The sequence below is a fragment of the Lepus europaeus genome, chromosome 11 (assembly GCF_033115175.1).
Source record: "Lepus europaeus isolate LE1 chromosome 11, mLepTim1.pri, whole genome shotgun sequence".
Classification (NCBI taxonomy): domain Eukaryota; kingdom Metazoa; phylum Chordata; class Mammalia; order Lagomorpha; family Leporidae; genus Lepus; species Lepus europaeus.
In genome coordinates this window covers 64,016,977-64,038,365 of record NC_084837.1, presented here as the reverse complement: position 1 = coordinate 64,038,365, position 21,389 = coordinate 64,016,977, and the positions used below count along the sequence as shown (strand labels likewise).

At 55.7% G+C, this 21,389-nt stretch overlaps 1 protein-coding gene across 1 annotated transcript in view; it reads left to right on the top strand.

Moving 5' to 3' along the window:
* EHD4 (EH domain containing 4) overlaps nt 1-21,389 on the top strand; it is a 76,924-nt gene that overhangs the window by 48,510 nt on the left and 7,025 nt on the right. The window contains exons 4-5 of the mRNA XM_062205708.1: nt 10,989-11,401; nt 20,209-20,373. Coding sequence (XP_062061692.1) covers nt 10,989-11,401; nt 20,209-20,373 — 578 coding nt within the window. The remainder of the gene's footprint in view (nt 1-10,988; nt 11,402-20,208; nt 20,374-21,389) is intronic.

The following is a 21,389-nucleotide window of genomic DNA, read 5'->3' as shown; positions in this document are numbered from 1 at the left end:
GTGTTGTTCAGATCAATTCACTCAAAAGAACCATTTTATCGTACTGTTTTATCCTGGTGAGAACACTTCAGGGTCAGCTTTGGGGCACAGAGGTTAAGTGGCTGCTCGCTACGCTGGCATCCAGTACTGCAATGCCCGTTCAGACCCCAGCTGCTGGGCTTCAGATCCAGCTCCCTGCTGACCCACCTGGGAAGGCAGCACCTAATGGCCGAGCACTTGAGCCCCTGCCACCCACAGGGGAGACCAGGATGGAGTTCCAGGCTCCTGGCTTCCTATTGGCCCAGGCTCAGCTGTTGCAGCCATTTGGGGAGTGAACCAGCAGACGGAAGTGTGTGTGTGTCTGTCTGTCTGTCTCTCCCACTCTCCTTCTTTCCCACTCTGTTGATCTCTCCCTCTCTCACTGATGCTCTGCCTTTCAAAAAAATTAATTTTTTTAAAAAGTTGACATGAAGTCTATCCTCTTAACAAGTTTTTATTTTTTATTTACGTATTTGAGAGAGGGCAGGCAAGAGCTCCCATCTGCAGGTTCAGTCCCCACATGCCCACAACAACTGAAGCCGGTTGGGGGCTGACACTGGAAGCTGGGAGCACGGTCCAGGTTCCTGGTGGCAGGAACCCAGTTCCCTGCGCCGTCGCTGCTGCCACCCGGGGGCTGGAGTCAGGAGCCAGAGCTGGGAATTGACCTAAGAAGTCCGACTGGGGACGTGAGCCTCTTGACTGCCAGGCTAAATCCACTCTGCTTAGCGGGTCTTCAGGTGTCGGCTGCAGGGGTCTCTGCCGGCGAGCACGCCTGTGGTTCGGCAGATCATGCGCGTCACTGCAGCTATGCCCATTGTCACAACTGCCCGCTGTTCCCTTTCAGGGCTGAACAGGGTGCGGAGCCACAGTCTCTCCCTCCTCCGGCAGCCCCCGGGCTGTTTCCATGTCATGGCTGCTGTCAGTGTTGCTGCAGTGAGCGTGGTGCAGGTCTCCTGTGGGGCGCCTGATTGCGATCTTTGGGCTGAATGCCAGAAGCAGGGCAGCTCCTTTGTAACTTTTGCAGGAGTAAAGCCAGCCTGTTGAGCACCGCTGTTCAGTCCGGGGTAGCCACGGGGCATGGGGGGCAAGCAGACTGAGGGCTGGAGTCTGCTGTCCTGGCATTTCGGTCTTAGGCTCCCCAAACGAACCTGCAAGTCGGAACTGACTGGGACAGCGCAAAGCCTCTGCTGTGGGGTTGCAAACATGATGAAGGCCTGGCCCTGCTCCCAGGCCACCAGTGGGATGTGGCAGACAGCAGCGGGGAGGGAGGCACCATTCCTGGGATGGAGAAGGAGGAGGGGTGCTCCCGGCTGGAAGATGTGGGCACAGGGAAGCGCAGGGTACTTTGGGGAACAGCCAAGAGCCCAGTGTGCTCCAAGGAGTGGGCAGGGAGGGGCCGGCTTTGGCACAGCAGGTTAAGCCTCCACCTGTGATGCCACTGTCCCATATCAGCACCAGTTCAAGTCCCAGCTGTTCCACTTCCCATCCTACTCCCTGTTAATGCACCAGAGAGAGCAGCGGAGGAGGGCCCAAGAGCTTAGGCCCCTGTCACCCACATAGGAGACCCAGATGGAGTTCCAGATTCTTGGATTCGGTCTGACTGAGCCCTGGCTGTTGCAGCCATTTGGGGAGTGAACCAGAGGATAGGAGATTTCTCTCTCTCTCTTTCCTTGTCTCTGCCATTTAAATGAATGACTTAATAAATAAACACATAAATCTTTTTTAAAAGCAAGAGAGGCTGGCGCTGTGGTGCAGCGGGTCAAGGCCCCTGTTTGCAGTGCTGGCAACCCATATGGGAGCTGGTTCAAGTTCCAGCTGCTCCACTTTCCATCCAGCTCTCTGCTATGGCCTGGAAAAGCAGAAGAAGATGGCCCAAGTCCTTGGGCCCTTGTACCCGTGTGGGAGACCCGGAAGAAGCTCCTGGCTCCTGGCTTCAGATCAGCTCAGCTCTGGCTGTTGTGGTCACTTGGGGAGTGAACAGCGAAATGGAAGACCTTTCTGGCTCTCCCTCTCTCTGTAACTCTATCTTTCAAATAAATAAAATAATTCTTTAAAAAAAAAAAAAAAAAGCGAGAGAGAGACTATGAGAAAAGGCCAAAGAGGTGAGGCAGAAGCCTGTCGTGTGTCGTGGAGAATTTGTTCTGTAAACATTTATTCTAGAAGGGACTGGGGCACTCACGGTGTGGGAGATTAGCTCTGTGCAACCCGGGGTGAGTCGTCCGAGGGCTGCATTGGAGAGGAGCAAGCCTGGGGCAGGAAGGGCACTCACCATGGACAGGGTCCGCACTCTCCTTGTGCCTGCCTCTGCTGGACACCATCAGGTGTGGAGGGCACCAGTGTGGACAGGCAGCCTGGGACCGTGGGGTCAAGGCCGCAGGGCAGCCCAGGCAGTGCTGGGCAGGGACGTGGCCGCCTAGCCTGGACCAGGGGCTGCTCGCTCCAGGAGGGGCAGGGAGAGCCCTGGCTGAGAGGAGAGGTTTGGGCAGAGTCTGGCTGTGCTCAGCCAGGCTGGCGGCCTGCCCACCCCAAAGGTGCAGGGAGTGACATGGGCTGGGGGACCTTGGCCGCAGTTCTGGCTTCTTCCATTGTCCTGCATTCTTTTGTTGACACATGCCTTATTTAGTGTGATTAGGAACTTGGCTCTGGGAAGAACTTGAGGCACTTTCTTCCTCCTCTTGTTCTATTAAAAATAGAACGCCACTGTGACTGCTCAGGGCCTCGCGCCGGCACTTACCTGCTCCCTCCTGCAGGGATGGAGGACCAAGGACCCCGATTTCCACAGTGGGCGGGAAGCGCCTGATTGGGTGGAAGGGGCCCCTTCCTTCCTGCCCCCTCCCTTTGTTCCCAGAATGTGGAGCCAGGAATGCCAGGCTGTGATCTTCCCCAGGACAAAGTGTCTCTTCCAGCTCCCAAAGCTTTGGGGTCCTTTTGCAAAGATAGAAATAGTATTTTTAAACAACCGGACTGATTGCATCTGTTTTGCTCCAGACTAACGTAAGATCTGTTTGAAGGTCTTAAAGAATTGAAACTTCTATAATTGAATGAATAAATGTTAAAAATATATTGAGCAGGGCCGGTGCTGTGGCATAGCGAGTAAAGCCACTGCCTGCAGTGCAGGCATCAATATGTGCACAGGTTCAAGTCCTGGCTGCTAGTCTTCTGATCCAGCTCTCTGCAGTGGCCTGGGAAAACAGTGGAAGATGACCCAAGTGCTTGGGCCCCTGCACCCACGTGGGGAACCTGGAAGAAGCTCTTGGCTCCTGGCTTCGGATTGTTTCAGTTCCAGCCATTGCAGCCATTTAGGGAGTGAACCAACTGATGGGAGTCCCCCTCCCCCCCGCCTCTGCCTCTCTGTAACTCTGCCTTTCAAATAAATAAACCAATCTTTTAAAAAATATATTGAGCACCATGGGAATGGTCCTGTAACGTGTGGGTTTCTGCACACACATGTTCTCCCACATGCATGTTCACACACACACAGACACAGGTGTGTGCACTCCCAGGCTGTGTTGCATTCTGCCTCAGTAGAACTGTCAGAAACTGAGCCTTCTCACTCCTCTTCTGCCCCCGTGAGAGCCACCTTGGCCAGAAGGCGGGATACTTGTGAAATCACACAGCCCCCAGAGTTCCAGCCAGGAGCCAAGTTTTACATGAGGCTCTTAGAGCGGCTCTAAAGGGTAGGGCTCCTGCCTCAGCCACCTTCGTCTTCCTGTGCGGCCAGATGAGTTGCATGGGCCTCTGGATAAACATGGCTGGGCTCCCTGGGCCGTCCTGCAGCCAGGGAAATGGGTCTCGTTAAGCAAGCTGAGCACACCTGGAGCTTTCCTTTCCTTATTTGTTTTTACTTCGTAAGTCCGTTGTACTCAAGTAGTGGGGCATCTCAGAAAGTTTGTCTCAGGTTAAGTTGATTTTGATGCAGAAGTGTTTTTTTAAAGATTTATTTATTTATTTGAGAGTCAGAGTTACACAGAGAGAGAAGGAGAGGCAGAGAGAGAGAGGTCTTCCATCCACTGGTTCACTCCCCATTTGGCAGCAATGGCCGGAGCTACACAGATCCGAAGCCAGGATCCAGGAGCTTCTTCCTGGTCTCCCACGCAGGTGCAGAGGCCCAAGGACTTGGGGCATTTTCCACTGCTTTCCCAGGCCACTGCAGAGAGCTGGATCGGAAGTGGAGCAGCCAAGGCTTGAACAGGTGCCCATATGGGATGTCGGCACTGCAGGCAGCAGCTTTACCTGCTATGCCACAGCGTCGGTCCTGCTCAATATATCTTAACATTTATTCATTCAATGATAGAAGTTTCAATTCTTTAAGACCTTCAAGTAGATCTTTCATTAGTCTGGAGCAAAACAGATGCAATCAGTCCAGTTCTTTAAAAATACTATTTTTATCTTTGCAAAAGGACCCCAAAGCTTTGGGAGCTTTTTGTCCTGGGGAAGATCACAGCCTGGTCCCTGATGCAGAAGATGTAAAGCCATGCGCAGAGGGGTATTCACAGAGTTCATGGAAAAGGCATCTCATGAGGAAGCTGTGTATGGATTTAAAAAAGTCTTTGCACTGAAATACACTTTTCTTCTTTTTTATAAATTTTTTAATCATTTATTTGGGAGGTAGAGTTACAGACAGAGAGAGACAGAGAAAGGTCTTCCATCTGCTGGTTCACTCCCCAAATGGCCACAGTGGCTGGAGCTGGGCTGATCCAAAGCCAGGAGCCCAGAGCCTAACCCACATGGGTGCAGGGGCCCAAGGACTTGGGTCATCCTCTACTGATTTCCCAGGCTATAACAGAGAACTGAATCAGAAGTGGAGCAGCCAGGACATGAACCCGGCGCCTATGTGGGATGCCGGTTCTGCAGGCAGAGACTTAGCCTACTATCCCACAGCACCAGCCCCAAAATACACTTTAAAAAAAAAAAAAGATTTATTTATTTGAAAGTCAGAGTTACAGAGAGGGAGGAAGAGACACACAGAGAGGTCTTGCATCTGCTGGTTCACTCCCCAAATGGTCTCAATGGTTGGGCCATCCAAAGACAGAAGCCATGGCCAGTGCCACGGCTCAATAGACTAATCCTATGCCTGCAGCGCTGGCATTCCAGGTTCCAGTCCTGGTCGGGGCGCCGGATTCTGTCCCGGTTGCTCCTCTTCCAGTCCAGCTCTCTGCTATGGCCCGGGAGTACAGTGGAAGATGGCCCAAGTGCTTGGGCCCTGCACCCCCATGGGAGACCAGGAGAAGCACCTGGCTTCTGGCTTCGGATCAGCGCAGTGCACTGGCTACAGTGGCCATTGGGGGGTGAACCAACAGAAAAGGAAGACCTTTCTCTCTGTCTCTCTCTCTCTTTCTCACTGTCCACTCTGCCTGTCAAAAAAATAAATAAATAAAAATAAAATAAAATAAAAAAACAAAGACAGGAGCCATGAGCTTCTTCTGAGTGTCTCACGTGGGTGCAGGAGCCTAGGTGCAATTGGGCCATCCCCTGCTGCTTTCCCATACACATTAGCAGGGAGTTGGATAGAAAGCAGAGCAGCCAGGACTCGAACCAGTGCCCTTATAAGTTGCTGGCGCTGCAGATGGCATCTTAACCTACTATGCCACAATGCAACCCTAAAATAAACTTTTAATTCCATCTTTCCATAAACTTTTTGAAGTTCCCTGAAATAACTTATATAATAAAATACACTAATTTTAATTGTACAGTTTGATGAGTTGTGAAAAGTGTATAAACTTGGATAACCAGCACCATCACCCAGGCAGGCACTTGGCCTGGTGATTAAGATACTTTGCATGCCCGCATCCCATATTTGGCTGCCTGAGGAAATGAAAAAGCCAGGACTTGAACCAGCACTCAGATGGGATGCTGGCTTCCCAGGCAGTGGCTTAACCCACTGCACTACAACCCAGCCCCACTTTGTGGATTTTCAAATCCATCTTTACTGGCTTCTTTTTTTTTTGCCCTGAGATTAGAGCTTTTTTTTTTTTTTTTTTTTTTTTTTTACAGGCAGAGTGGATAGTGAGAGAGAGAGAGACAGAGAGAAAGGTCTTCCTTTTGGCTGTTGGTTCACCCTCCAATGGTTGCTGCAGCCGGCGCATCTCGCTGATCCAAAGCCAGGAGCCAGGTGCTTCTCCTGGTCTCCCATGCAGGTGCAGGGCCCAAGCACTTGGGCCATCCTCCACTGCCTTCCCGGGCCATAGCAGAGAGCTGGCCTGGAAGAGGGGCAACCGGGATAGAATCCAGCGCCCCAACCGGGACTAGAACCCAGTGTGCCAGCGCCTCAAGGCGGAGGATTAGCCTGTTAAGCCACGGCGCCGGCCCAAATCCATCTTTAAATGAGCATAATTCTGGGTTTCCTCAATTCTGTGATACCCCATCTAACCAACTTTTGGGAACTTTTTGGAATCACTTTAAATGCATTTGTTTTGTTTGCTAACCAGCTAGAACACAAACATCTGTGCAATTCCATGCCCGCCAAGTGTTCACTCTCCACGGTGGTCCTCAAACTTCATCACGCGTCGCAGTCAGCTGGGAAGCTTAAAATGCAGATCAAGCCCAGCCCCTGTGGTTCTGGGAAGGGGCCTGGGAGTCTAAACTGCAGCCAGCCCCTTTGCCTGGTTCGAGCACCACCATGCTTTGAGAGTCGGCGGTCCCTAGGTCTTTCTGAGCCACTGTTCCCCTGTGGGAGGCAGACTAAAGAGCTGATTACTGAAAGGTAGCGCAGCCGGAACGTCTGGCACTAGGGGTTGGTGCCTGACTCCTTCCTGATGTCAGAACCCAGAAGACCTAGTCAGCCTTAAAGAGAAAGGACATTCTGCCGCATGCTGTACCGTGGGTGAGCCTTGAGGACGTCACGCGGAGTGAAGTAAGCAGTCCCAGGAGAACAAACATTGCGTGACTCCCGATTCCACTCCTGCACACTACCGAGGTCGTGGGGAGAGGAGGCACTGGAGAGTTACTGTTTGTTTTAAAGATTTTATCTATCTATTTATTTATTTGTTTGAAAGTCAGAGCTGTGGGGCTGGGTGGGGTGGGGAGGGTGGAGATCTCCTATCTGCTGGTTCACTCCCCAGATGGCTACAGTGGTCAGGGCTAGGTCAGGCCAAAGCCAGGAGCTTCCTCCTGGTCTCCCACATGGGTGCAGGGCCCAAGCACTTGAGCCATCTTCCGCTGCTTTCCCAGGCCACAGCAGAGAGCTGGATCGGAAGTGGAGCAGCCGAGACACAAACTGGCGCCCATATGGGTTGCCGGCGTCACAGACAGCAGCAGCTTTACCCACTATGGCTACACCACTGCGCTGGCCCCAGGGGAGTTAGCTTAATGGGTTAGCAGTTGGGTGGTAGCGATGGTTTGGCAGCACTATGAGTGTAGTGAATGCCGCTGAACTAAACACTTAAAATGATTAAAAATGGTAAAATCACAGTTGTAACTTGGAAAGATCTGCGCGGCCCCGGCTCTCTTCCCAGCCCCTGGATGGTTTCTGCTCCCTGACGTGTGACCAGCATTCCTCCTCCGCCCTCCACCTGCTGGGTGACGGAGCTCTGCCTTCTGTGCCCTGCATAGTGACTGAAACAGGAGATCGTGGCCCCGAGGCTCACCTGCACGTGTGGCAAACTCACATCTGGCAGCCGTTCCCAGTAAGCTCTCATTCCGTCCCCACATGGGGAGGGAATCTTTAAAAGGCATTTAAATTCACTATGAGAAACCAAATCGAAGCTAAGGTGGGAGCACATGTGCTGTTGAAGGGACCCCTGGCGGGAGCAGTGCCCTGGCTGAGTGGGCACCAGCACAGGTGCTGACAGCTGCATTGCGTTTCTCTGCCCTGCAGGAGGAGTTTCTTTTGGCACTGAGGGAGGTGTTGGGAATCTCAGATTGCTCACAGATTCAGTGGGAAGAAGCGAGAACTAGGCTCAGGAGAGGGCTGGGGGGGAAGCCTCCACCATCAGACTCTCAGCTTAGCCACCACTACCGTGAATACCTTCCTTTAAGTTTTTAGTTATTTATTTGAAAAGCAGAGAAATTTCCCCTGCACTGATTCACTCCCTAAAGGCCTACAACAACAGGGGCTGGATCATGCAAAGCCAGGAGCCAGGAACTCCATCCAGGTCTCCCAGGTGGAGTGGCAGGGACCCAACCAGTGGAGCCAATCAGCTGCTCCCTCCCAGGGTGTAAGATAGCAGGAGACTGGAGTAAGGAGCAGAATGGGGGCTCAAACCCAGACACTCAGATGTGGTAGCCAGGCGACCCGAGGGACGTCCTAACCGCTCCCCTGAACCACCTTCCCCATGACTGCATTGTTCTCTCCCAGTGGCTTTGCAGCATCCCTTCGGGGTGCAGCATCCCACGCTGGTGGAAGGAAATGGATGGATGTCTAATTCTACATCTCCCACCTGGCCCCTCACCTGCTAAGGGGCAGGGCAGGCGACTATGTCACACCTTCAGGTTCTGTGGCCCACAAGGGACACCCCCCCCGCCAACAGGAGGGTTCCGGCAAAAAGCAACTCACATCCACTCCAGTGTGCACCTGGGTGGGCCATCTGCTTTCTCCTGTTTCCCAGCCCCCGGGGACCTGATTCCAACCCCCAGTGAGACTGAGGGAGGGAATGGTTGGGCGAAGTGATGAGCGGATCAACTCCATGCAGGGCCTCCTGGGGCGGCTCCTGGGCAGCCACCCAGCACCAGGGGACCATGTGTCACTTCCTCTGCTGAGAATCTCCCTGCTGTGGCCCAGGCCACCTGCACCCAAGTCAGTGTCCGGCGACAGCAGCACTTAGGTTTCCCAGGAGGCCATTTGTCACAGCTTTGCTGGGACGGAACTCAGGGTGAAATCTTGACTCTGAGCTCTGGCGTCCCACTGTGTGTGCCGTTCCCCTCTGGCTGCTGGAGGAGGTAAAGGCACCCTCAGCCCGAGCACTGCCCAGTGGCCAGGGCGTGCCGCCGGGCAGCAGAGTGGGAAGTGAACATGTGGACGACCCGGGCCAGACGTGCCACCCTCCGGGGAGTGCACATGGCGGCTCAGCATTTCTGTATGTCACGTTCTTACTTAAAAAACCTCTGAACCTGATTTGCATGTCCAACTGCTCCCCTTACACGTGTTCGCCAGGTGCGAGCAAGCTTCAGTCTGCCGACTGCTTTGTGCCTCATGCGTTGTTCTCCTCCAGACACCGCGGGCAGTCTGCCTTGCGTCCCACACTCCCTACACCCCCAGAGGCCGCGCGGCTCCTCGACTGATGCTCCGTGTTGGAGCTGTGTTGTAGTACGTATCCATGGGCTACTGAGTTTGGCTTTGTGTTTTAACATTCTGCAGGAGTGAGGTCATACTGCTCTTCCCCTGTGCAATGCATTTTTTCTGGGGGAGACTTGCCTGTGTGGACAGTGGAGATGTGAAGATTGGTTCCTCTCCCCTGCTCCATAGTGTTTTGTTATCTAAGTAAACCAGAGTTGCTTTGATCTTTATTCTTAATTTTTATTTATTTGAGAGGAAAAGAGAGAGAGGAAGAGTTCCCATCCACTGGTCACTGCGTAGATGACCACAGTGGCTGGTGCTGGACCCAGGCCGAAGCTGGGAACCAGGTGTTCCACCCGGCTTTCACATGCGAGTGGCAGGAATCTGACTACCTGAGCCAGCACCACTGCCTCCCAAGGTCTGCATTAGTGGGAAGTGGAGTCAGGAACCAGAGGTGGCTGTCAGACTCGGGCATTCAGATATGGGACACTGGCATTGAAACACCAAAAGTATCTGAGTGGCACCACAGGTTAAGCCATCGCCTGCAACACCAACCTCCCGTATTAGAACACCAGTTCAAGTCCCAGCTGCTCCTCTTCCAATCCAGCTTGCCGCTAATGCACCTGGGAAAGCAGGGGAAGATGGCCCAGGTCCTTGGGTCCAAGTGCTTGGGCCCCCGCACCCACATGGGGGACTCAGAAGAAGCTCCTGGCTCCTGGCTTCAGTCTCGGCTGTTGCAGCCATTTGGGGAGTGAACCAGCAGATGGAAGACTTCTCTCTCTGTCTTCCCTCTCCCTCTCTCTCTCTGTAACTGTACCTCTCGAGTAAATAAAAAAAATCTTTAAAAGAGAAAAAACTGTGGATGGATTTCAAAATGTTGTGCACTAAAACAAATCTACCTTTTAATTCTGTTTTCCACAAACTTCATGTACTCGAGACTTTGTAAAGCTGAAAAGAAAGAGGGACAGCAGTAGCTTGGGAGTCGGGGCAGGCGGTCTTGGCGCAGGCCGGGCTGGACTGGGGCTCTGGTCCTCCTGCCCATCACCTCGAGATTAAAAATAAATGGGGTGGGATTGGCCTCCGCTTGTTTGCTTTCCATGGGAATCTGTCTCCCTGGGGACATGCCTGAGTGTCTTGACCTCAGGCTGAAGAGTGTTTATTTAGCTGCATGATTTGGATCAAATTGGTTCATGGCCAGTGTGAGCTAAACAGAATTTGTTGTGGACCTGGCCATTTATAAAAAGAAATTGGCAGGGGACTATTTCACAGAATGGCTGAGAGACATCATAATTTTTCAAAATATTTATAAAACACTTAAGCTAGAAATAGTGCGAGTGCTGTGGCCGGACAGGCCTTGACCTCAGACCCTGCCGGCCCGGGTCCTACCAGGGCCACTCTTCCCTCGTGCCTGCTGCACCCCTGTGACTCCGCGCAGCCTCCGGTCTCTCCCTTCTCCTTCCTGAGTGAGACTGGGCAGAAATAAGAGCTTTGGACCCGTCGTCCTGGGTGGGACAGAGCCCTGGTCCCACCGCTATGCGGGTAAATGAGGGATGCATGGGAAGCTCCTGGACTCACGTATGTGGACGGAAGCAAAGCTGACCCCCGTGACCAGGAGCCACAGGCCCCAGCTCTAACCACATGCACCCAGCCCGGGGCCCCGGGGGAAATGATTTTCAGGTTGTGAGGCCCTCCCTGCCTCCAGCTTGAAGACAGGGCCCTGGGAGCCCCGTAACCGTGTGCCCTCCTCTCCCTGCAGGCTATGACTTCTGCCAGGTCCTGCAGTGGTTCGCCGAGCGGGTCGACAGGATCATCCTGCTCTTCGACGCTCATAAGCTGGACATCTCGGACGAGTTCTCGGAAGCCATCAAGGCCTTCCGGGGCCAGGACGACAAGATCCGCGTGGTGCTCAACAAGGCCGACCAGGTGGACACGCAGCAGCTGATGCGGGTCTACGGGGCCCTCATGTGGTCCCTGGGCAAGGTCATCAACACGCCCGAGGTGCTGCGCGTGTACATAGGCTCCTTCTGGGCACAGCCCCTGCAGAACACCGACAACCGCCGGCTCTTCGAGGCCGAGGCCCAAGACCTCTTCAGAGACATCCAGAGCCTTCCCCAGAAGGCAGCCGTGCGCAAACTCAACGACCTCATCAAGCGAGCGAGGCTGGCCAAGGTGAGCCAGGGGATGCCCCGTGGTGCAGGAGGCCCCAAGCCAGGAGCCTGGCGGGCTGGAGTGTGAGATAGGTTGGGAACAGAGCCCCCAGACCAGTCCCTGGCCCTGTGGCCTTGGCGGGTGACATAAGCTGTACAGACCTGGAGCTGATAAAGACACTCTTAGGACCCTTAGGAGGGTGCAGTGTAGCTGAGTGCTTGGCATAGCACCTGTGTACAGGAAACGCAGTCAGCGTGCTCGCCACGCGGAGGACCTGAGAGAGGGACGCTCGTGGGGCCAGCGGGGTGCTAAGAGGCCACGCTTGCACCATGCACCTGCGGCTGGAACCCCATGTCGCCCCTCCCTCCCCACCCCCAGCCCCAGCGGCGAGGCTGGCTCAGGCTGACCCGCAGAGGGTGCTGGTTGGGAGTCGCAGCCCATCCCTACCTGGGCCATGGCCTGTGAGCGCGCAGGCTGTGGCTCCCGGCTCCCCGGCCTCATGACTAAGCCTCGCAGCAGCTCCAGGAGTGTGTGGTGTGCACAGCTGCATGGAAGAGCGGCAGTCCACTGAGCCCCGTCCAGGATGGAGGCAGTTCTGGCGCAGCTCTGAGGGAGAAGAGCGCACAGGAAACAAGGGCGTTTTGTAAAATTGCTGTCCTGGTGCTCCTGGTGCTGTCCATGCCTGCAGCTCCGTCCCAGCGCAGTCCGAACCAGGCTGTGGATCAGAAGCACCGGGGGCCTAAGCAGTGCCGTTCCCAAGCCCTGCCCCAGAGCTCCTGATGTAAGGGGACCCCGTGTGTGAAAGCTCCCCTGGTGACCCTGGTGAGCAGCCGGGTTTGGGACCCGGAGGTCCATGCTGACTCCCTGAACTTATCCAAGGGCAAGGTAGGATAAAGTGATTTCCCCAGGGCCACCGTGCCCACGACGACAAAGCCAGGACTAAAAGTCAGGCCTCGTGGTTTCCAGTCCACCTTCCACTTCAGGCCCCTCCCTTCAGCGAGCACCAGTCTCCAGATGGGCCGGTGCATGGTCAGGAAGCGAAGTCAGCTCCCCCGCCCTCCACCTGCTGGGGGCAGAGGACCCAGGAGGCCCCTGGCCCAGCCCGGGGCACAGCAGGTCAGCCTCTGTAGCCCTCACTGCCCTGCGCCGTTGGGTCAGTGCTCATTCAGCACCGGGGGCCTGCCTGGTGGAGGAGGGCGGCCGAGGCCCTGTGCTGCAGATGTGCTGACGGAGGGCGGGCACTGCTGTGGGTCTCTGAGCAGGGTGCCCGAGTGCCTATGGCCAAGCCCTCCGACCTCTCCTCACTGCCCTCTGCTCATGACCTCTGCTGCAGGGCAGTGCCCAGCCCCACTGCCTGGAGAAAAACAGCCCCGGCTGCCAGCGCCCCCACCAGCACCTCGCTCTCCATGCCCCTCCACGGACCTCAGGTCCCGGGGCACGTCCATGCCAGGCTCCCGTACCACTGGGCAAAGTGTGAGTCCCTGGGTTCCTCCTGCCTTCCTGGCCAGGCTGCTGCCGTCCCGGACCACAGACCACTTCTGCGCCCGTGCCCAGGGCTGTTCTTCGGGCTCACGAGGTTGCAGACCCACTTACTTGCAGCTCTCCCAAAATGACTTCTCCCTGGCACCCCTCCTGGGCTGTGGCTTGGCGGCAGGAGGTCTGTTTTGCCAGCTCTCTGACCCGGCCCTGTAAGGCCTGTAAAGTCATCTGGTGTGGCCCTGCCAATGCAGCCACAGGGGCCCCGGAATTCAGCAACTCCACAGCAGGCTCACGTGGGAGCGGATAAGTTTGTGCGGCCTGCGAATGACGGCCTAAGTGTCTCTGCTTAGCGTGTGGTTTCTCCACTAGCAGGTACAGCTTCAGGGCGGGTGACACCCACACCGGTTTAGACCCAAAGCAGGTAGCTCATGTCATGGCCTTTTCAGATTTCAATACATTTTTAATCTACATTTCAATCCGCATGGACATTTTTATTGATGAGAAGAGAGAGACAGAGCTCCTGTCTGCCAGTCCACTCCCAGATGCCTACAGCAGCTGGGGCTGAGCGTGGGCCAGAGCTGGGAGCTAGGACCTCAGTCCCGGTCACCCCTGTGAGTGGCAAGACCCTAACCATTTGAGCTGTCAGCGCTGCCTGCCAGTGTCCGCAGTGATGGGAAGCTGGAGCTCAGGAGCTGTGGGCTGTGGGCGTCCTAACCACTAGGCTAACTGCCCACCCCTGACATTTTTAATTGACCAGTCTTTGCTGAGGGCCCAGTGGCTGCAGCTGTGTTCAGTCATATGAATGAATGAATGAGTGGATGAATGAATGTCGGGCCTCCTGCAGGGGCCGCCCGGGCCCGGGTTTGGAGACAGTGCTGCTGTGTGCCCGCACGCCATGGAGAGTGGGGCCCTTGTGCCCACGGGGGGTGGCTGGTGGAGCTTGCTGAGCTTACGTATAGTAAGAAAGCTTGGACTTTTTTTTCCTTGCTAAGAATAGCTTCTGGCTTGTTCCTCTTCACAAAGGAAAACGTTTACAGTGCAGATGTGTGCAGCCAGAGCGCTCAGTGCCAGTGGCTCACAGGACAGTGCCACATTGAGAACGGACGGGAAACAGAAGCAGAAGTCGGCACTGACCAACGGCGCCCGTCCATGGCTCCTGCACTTGCGCGCTCCGTTTGTGAACTTGTGTTGGCTTCGGTGGACAAGGGGGCACGTGGGTCTTCCCTTGGCAGTGTTTATTTTTCCTAAAAGCGATTTTATTTTGGTATAGTAATCTTTCTTTTGATCCAGTTTTCCTTTATTTTGTAATGTTTACAAATGTTCATTTTTTTATTTGTTTTTTTGAGAGACAGGGAGGCATCTTCCATCTACTGGTCTACTCCTCAGGGCTGGGCCAAGCTGGAGCCAGGAGCCAGGAACTCCATCTAGAGCTCCCACCCGGGTGGGGGGGCTCAAGTCCTGGAGCCATCCACACTGTCTCCCAGGGTGCACGTCCCCAGGAAGCTGGGACTGGAGGCAGAACCAGGACCAAGTCCGGCACTCTGATGAGGGCTGCAGGTGTTCCAGCCGAAGTCTGAGTCACTGTGCCACTTGCCCATCTCATCCAGGTTTTCTCTGGTATTTATTTACTTGAAAGGCAGGATGAGAGAGAGACAGGCAGAGAGATGGTGAGAGAGATCTGCTGGTTCACTCCCCAGATGGCCTTAATAGCCAGGGCTAGTCTAGACCAAAGCCAGCAGCCTGGAACTCCAACCTGGTCTCGCACTTGAGTGGCAGGAGCCCAAGCACTTGGGCTGTCTTCGGATGCCTGCCCAGGTACATTAGCAGGGAGCTGGATCAGAAGCAGTGCAGTTGCAGCATGTGGCTCTAACCAGCACTTTTTTTTTTTTTTTTAATTTTGACAGGTAGAGTCATAGACAGAGAGAGAGAGAGACAGAGAGAAAGGTTGGTTCTTTCCCCCAAGTGGCCACCACGGCCGGCACTGCACTGATCCAAAGCCAGGAGCCAGGTGCTTCCTCCTGGTCTCCCAAGCTGCAGGCGCCCAAGCACTTGGGCCATCCTCCACTGCTTTCCCAGACCACAGCAGAGAGCTGGACTGGAAGAGGAGCAACCGGGACAGAACCCGGTGCCCATATGGGATGCCGGCGCCACAAGCGGAGGATTAACCAAGTGAAGCACAGTGCCGGCCTCTCTAACCAGCACTCTGATTTGGGATGCGGGGTCCCAGGCAGCAGCTTACCCCGCTCCTCTCCAGTTTTGCTCAGATGGGGTTCCAGAAACTGCATGGTGTGCATGGCCTGTGACGTTTTGCTGGAGCCTGTCCATCACCACACATGGCGCAGCTTTAGCACGCTCATCTCACACATGGGCAGTCTGGGAAATCTGAGCCCTCATAGCCTGGAAGTTCCACAATAGAGATGCAGACCCCGCCAGTCCGCCTGCCGGGCCGGAAGCACGCACCTGGAATCCGAGTGGACAGCACGTGCGGTAGCTCCTTTCCGACACCCTTGCTTCTGTGTCTGTCAGTGTGTTTGGTCCACAGAGCGCTCCATCCCCAGAAACCCAAGTACGAGTGAAGGTTTAGGGGTTGACCTAAGCGGTGTCAGCCCTGGGGTGCAGCATGGAGTGTGTCTATTCATAGGACATCATAAGTGGTGGCGCTGGGGCCCGTCAGCTGCAGCAAGTACCTGCTTATCTTCATCAAACTCCAAGTGTTGTGACATTTGGACAACATGAGAAACAGATGCACTTCACCAGAGAGCTCTCGCAGTTTAATGATTTCCCTGCTTTTCCTACTTAAATGTGTGTGTGTGTGTGTGTATGTCTAACAACTCTCTATTCCGAGGAACAAGAAACTTTGCTGAGTGTTTCTGGTTAACCTCAAGATCACATCGAGGACTATGGGTGGGGGGCGCCCTTCTTTGAAGGCTGCTCGTACTCTGAGACGCCAGTCAGGGCTCCCTGAATGATTCTTGAGAGTGAGCTATTTTGGGAAGGCCCAAACAAGGATTTGGAAAACATCGTTTCAGTTTATTCAACTGTAGTTAAAACAGACAGGTGAAAGCAAGCCGAGCCCTCCTGCGACTCTTCCACAGCAGCGGGTACGGGACAAGTGCATGGACGCAGAACGAGCCAAGTTCACGGTCAGCCCTCACCCGTTCTGAATGCCTTGCCCAAGAACAGGAAAGGGGCCCACCCCTGTGGAAATCTTTGCTCAACAAAAAATGAGGCAGCATTTACGGAAGGAGGCAGTAGGAATGAGACGGCAGGGGAGGGCTCAGGGGTGGCTCGGGACTCCGTCACTCTGTGGGCTTCAGTCCTCAAAACGCATTCCCCACTCGGTCACGCATGGGTTGTGGGCAGAGCCTGGATTTCCTGGCTGCTTGTGGAGAAATCAGCGTTTTCTGTTCCCGGCTGGATCCAGCTCAGGGCTGAGAGTCTGTGTCAGCGGCTGATGAGATTGTTCTAATGCCTGGTCCCCTGCAGCCCTTTAAAAATAGCACCGGCGCCAGCGGCCCTGAGCCGGGTGGAGCCGGGTGGATGTCAGCACTTGGGCCCACGCATGGACGCCTCTTGGCAGGCTGGCCCACGTCAGGCCAGCCCGCAGCCCACGTGCCTCCGGATCCCTTTCGATCTGAACAGAGTAACAAATCCCTCCTCGGCAGGAATGACCCAGCCGCGTTTCTCTGCCTGGCACCGCCTGGAGCTTTTGTCTCCCCGTGGGTTCTCTCGGGAGGCTCTGGCTCGTTAACTGAAGGTGTACATATCATCCTAAACCCACTTTCAGATGTGCTAACCATCTGAGTCTCCATGCTCACTGCGCGTCTCCAGCTGGGCTTACACACACACACAGGCCTCCAGCAGAGCCCGGAGTGGGGCCTCCCTCCCTCTCCCTGTCCTCCTCCTCCTCCTCCCCTCCCTTCTCTTCCCTCCCTCCCTCCCTCCCTCTCCTCTTGGTCCCCACTCTTCTCTTTCCCACTTCTCCATTCTCCGTTCGTGTTTTCTCATTGCAGAGAACAACAGCTCGCAGGCTGTTTCCACTTCCTTCCGTGACCAGGGCTGGCCCTCTGTCCAGTGCTCAGTTGGAGAAATCTTTGGCCCTTTAGGGCAGGAGGGAGCCTTTGAAACCGGCCGTGGCCTTGAGCCCCTCTGTCGGCCGAGGGTCTGGAGGGTGCGGGGTCCAGGTCTGTGTGCAGTGACATACCTGCTTCTAGTGCACTGGGAAAGGGAGAGCAGGCGACCCGCAGAGCCCCCTAGGGGACTGGGGGTGAGCAGACGTCACGCTGGGGATCACTGCCTTCCGAACGCTTGTTCTGCAGGACACGGCTCGTCTTGAACCCCAGATTTTCAGCAGCATCAGTACAATTTTAATTCATACCCACAGAACATAATGAATCCCATTAGGACAGGAATGAGGCCGTCAGATGCTAATGCCAACTCCGCATCTCCCGATGAGCTGTGTGACCTTGTCTGAATTTCCCAGAACCGGGAGTTAAATTCAATACAGGGATCCCTTCCAGATTCAATCTTTGCATTTCCCAGAATTGCCATTTACCGTGTGACTCAATCAACTTCCTCACCTCGGGCCCCGTGTACAGACTCTGAGCCTGGCTTATTGTCTGGGGACGCTCCAGGAAGGACATGAGTAGGGCAGCCATGCAAAGGCTTTGGCAGAGCAGGCCAGTGGAACTTTCTAGAAGTGGAAGGTAGGCCAGAGAGCAGCCTGCAGCATGAGCAGGTCACCTGAGGGCTGTGACTCAGGTGACACCAGGCAGGTGGGAGGAGGCAGGGGTTAAGACCTGGCAAGCTCCGGGCACCGGAGACCTGGTGTCTGTTACCCAGCAGCCTTGGTCCTCAGCCAGTACACAGCACAGGTCTGAGATGACAGCGCAGGCGCGTCAGTGGGTGGAGAGGTGTGGCAGGTGCACAGCGCCTGAGTTGAGCCCAGGCAAAGCAGTCTGCAGGCGCCGGCAGTGTTCAGGAACAGGGTGCCCGCTGCAAGGGGCGAGGGCTGGGAGGCAGGCCGCTGGACACAGGAGCAGGGATTAGGCCTTCCCTGGTCAGGGGCTGGCAGCTCAGAGGCACCCGTGTGCTAGGCTCTGGGCCAGGGCGTGTCAGTAAGAAGCCCCTGGGGGTGGGAAGCCCAGTGCTTCCTGCTTCAGGTGGGGCCTGGCTCTGGAGCCGCAGCAGGAACAGAGGTTTCCAGGGAGGCCGAGGCCAAGGTGGTGATGCAAGGGGACAGAGCGTGGCAGCGCCAGCACGTGCTTCGTGGCTGCCCGGCCCCACCCACACAGCGCAGGGCATTCGCTGTCCGAGGCTGAGAATGCTGGTCTCCCCACTTAGTGCGGTCAAAGCCCCGAGTTCTGAGTGAAGGGCTCCCAGACTTCAGCTGTCTCGTGTCTCTGAAAATATTGTGCTTCAAGTTGTCCTCACTTGAAAACTCAGGAAATGAGCCAGTTTGCCGGAGACAGGACGCTTCAGAGTCATCACTCCAAAGCTGGACCCGTGGAGGCTGGCAGCAGGTGTGCTCATGGTCACATGAGCCCTGCACAGGGTGGGGTCGGGCGTGGGGAGGGGAACACACGTGAGCCCCAGTGCCCGTCCAGCACAGGGCCGCGCTCCCGCTGAGCCCCTCAGCTGAGCTGCAGAATGCCTGCCCCCCCCCCTTTTTTTTAAGATTTATTTTATTTATTAGAAAGAGTTATAGAGAAAGGTAGAGACAGAGAGAGGTCTTCCATCCACGGCTCACTCCCCAGATGGCTGCAACAACCGGAGATGCGCCAGGAGCCAGGAGCTTCCTCTGGGTCTCCCACGTGGGTGCAGGGGCCCAAGGACTTGAGCCATCTTCTAATGCCCTCCCAGGCCAAAGCAGAAAGCTGGGCCGGAAGAGGAGCAGCCGGGACTAGAACCGGCGCCCACATGGGATGCTGGCGCTTCAGGCCAGAGCCTTAACCCGCTGTGCCACAGTGCCAGCCCCTGCCCCTTTCTTTAATGCCCACTCTTCCCGAGGTTACAGTACACGTCTGTTCTCCTTAACAGGATTTTCCATAGCTGCATCGTCATTTTCCTTTTGTAATCACTGTTCTTTTGGCCGGCCTCTCATCTTAGTTACTTGACTTCTAAATCACCCTGCAGAATTCAGGCTGCACACAGGGGGCTTTGTAAGGAGCATGTCTCGCTGTCCTGGAATCGGCTCCGCGCAAGGGGCAGGGGGAAACTTGAGGAAGGGCACGGAAGGGCCACAGAGCTCCCCCTGCAGGAACCCCCACTCCAGCCCCCAGGGTCAGGGGTTCCAGGCCTCCAGGGCTCCCTCTCCTAGAGCCAGTGTCTGCCATCCAGCTGGCAGGCAGCTGGCCTTGCAGAAATGGCTTGGGTGGCGCTGTGGGTTAAGCTGCCGCTTGGGATGTCCGCATCCCACGTCAGAGTTCAAGCCCAGCTGCTCCGCTTCTGGTCCAGCTTCCTGATAATGCACCTAGGAAGGCAGCTGGTGGTGGCCCAAGCGCTTGGGCCCCTGCCACCCACGTGGGAGACCCTCGCTTTGGCCTGGCCCCACCCCGCGGCCGTGGGCATTTAGGGAGTAAGCCACAAGATGGAAGATCTCAATCTCTCTCTCTCTCTGCCTTTCAAATAAATAAATAAACCTTTTTTATTGAAAAAAAAAACAAACCAGGAATGACTGGTGTGCCGGTCTGTAGGGATCTCGGCGCCTGCAGACCGCCTGGGAGGCTGTGGCGTTCTGATCGCATCACTCACCAGGCGCCATCTCTGTGCAGATCAGCCGTTTACATCACCTCCAGTTTCATTTCCTGGTGCTTCCCGGCACCAGGTGAAAGGTTCTCTTAGCTCTGCTGGTCACTCGCCAGACTAAGTTCTGTGCCCTCCTGCTCGCTTCCTGCACCGACACTGGCCCGGCCCCACAGAGACCCCACTCACCCGTGGCCATGGTGGCTCTTCCTCGGAGGTGTATTTCAGCACAGCAAACTGAGAGGACTCTTCTGTGCAGCCCCACCCCCCCCCCCGGCCCAGCTCTGCCCCTGTCGAATGTCCCCAGCCCACCTGGAAAGCGGGAGGCGCACAGCTGGTACCACCTCTTCCCTTGCTCTGTCACATTCCACCTCCCCGTGTCTTTTCTGGTTCCTCCTCTACTGCCCGGCCCCCAGTGGTGGGGTTTTCTCCACTTACTCTCCCTGGGTGGTCTAAGCCCCTGCCCCTGGGGCCTTTCCCTCCTTGAGCATGGTTCTACAGTGGGTACCCATTAGGGGCCAAGACGCAAAGGAGATGCAGTCCTGTCTGTCCCATTCCCGGTGCACTCTAAATGGCACGCCCTCACCAGATCTGTGCCCCTGCAGGTGCACGCCTACATCATCAGCTACCTGAAGAAGGAGATGCCAAACATGTTTGGAAAGGAAAACAAGAAGCGGGAACTCATCAGCAGACTGCCCGAAATCTACATTCAGCTGCAGCGGGAATACCAGGTCTCCGCGGGGGACTTCCCTGAGGTCAAGGCCATGCAGGTACAGGGGAGCGAGGGCTGGAGGTGCAGTGCCGTGTCTTCTGGCTGCCTCCTGAGGACATCTGGGGGTGGCTTAGGAGCGAGGAGCATGCAATGAATTGGTCTTCCGAGTGCTGATCCATGATCACAGGTGCCTAAAATAAGGCAGAAATTGCCTTTCAGCAGGAATCGACATGTGGAAAAATTAGAGGAACAACATCTGTGTGCACGAGGTTGTTTGGCTGTGGAGGTAGCACCTGGTCTTGGAATCTCAGAACCTAAGGGAATCAGAGCTGGAGTGGCTCTGAAGGTCACCTTGCCTGGGCTTCCCAAGCCCTGCCCCGCCTGTGGGATTATGTGCTCAGGCGGCTTGTCAGGTGCACGGGGCTCTGCGGCCATGGCTGGGCTGCACGGGATGCGGGGAGGATTTTGTTGCGAGGCTGGTGTCCGGCAGCCCCCACCCCCTGATGCCAGAGCCTCTCTGGACTGGTCTGGGCCTGCATGGGGGCTGGGTTTAGCCACCCCAGTGTGACGTGCGTGTGCTAGTCATGGCCTCCTGAGCCAGCCCCTCTTCCTGTCTGTCTCCCAGCCTTTCACATTAAAAAAAAAAAAAAATGGTAGAAAGTGAATTAAAATATGTTTGTTTAAAAGGGTGCTGGGGGAAGCACCTTGTTTTCAGGTTTGGGCCACACAAAGCTGTGCGCTGACTGCCCTGGGCCACGGGGAGTTCCGGCGCTGAAGGCGGAGTGCAGGTCACAAGGGCAGGCGGCTGCGGCTGGGAGCTGCTGGCCTCGGGACTGGGGTAGGACAACGGGAGCAGCAGAGGCAGGCGGGGTCAGCGGGTTAGGAGAGAGGGGGGTTCTGGCACTGAGAGGGATGTCAGCGTCAGCCTTGATAAATCGCTCCTGCCGGGCTGGGTGACACCGAGCGACTGGTGCCTCGCTGTGCCTGGGCTCGGGGCCATGCATCAGATGCCCAGGAGTTGGTCATAGCAATGCAACAGTGTTTATTCAAAATAAACATAGAGATGTCTTTCCT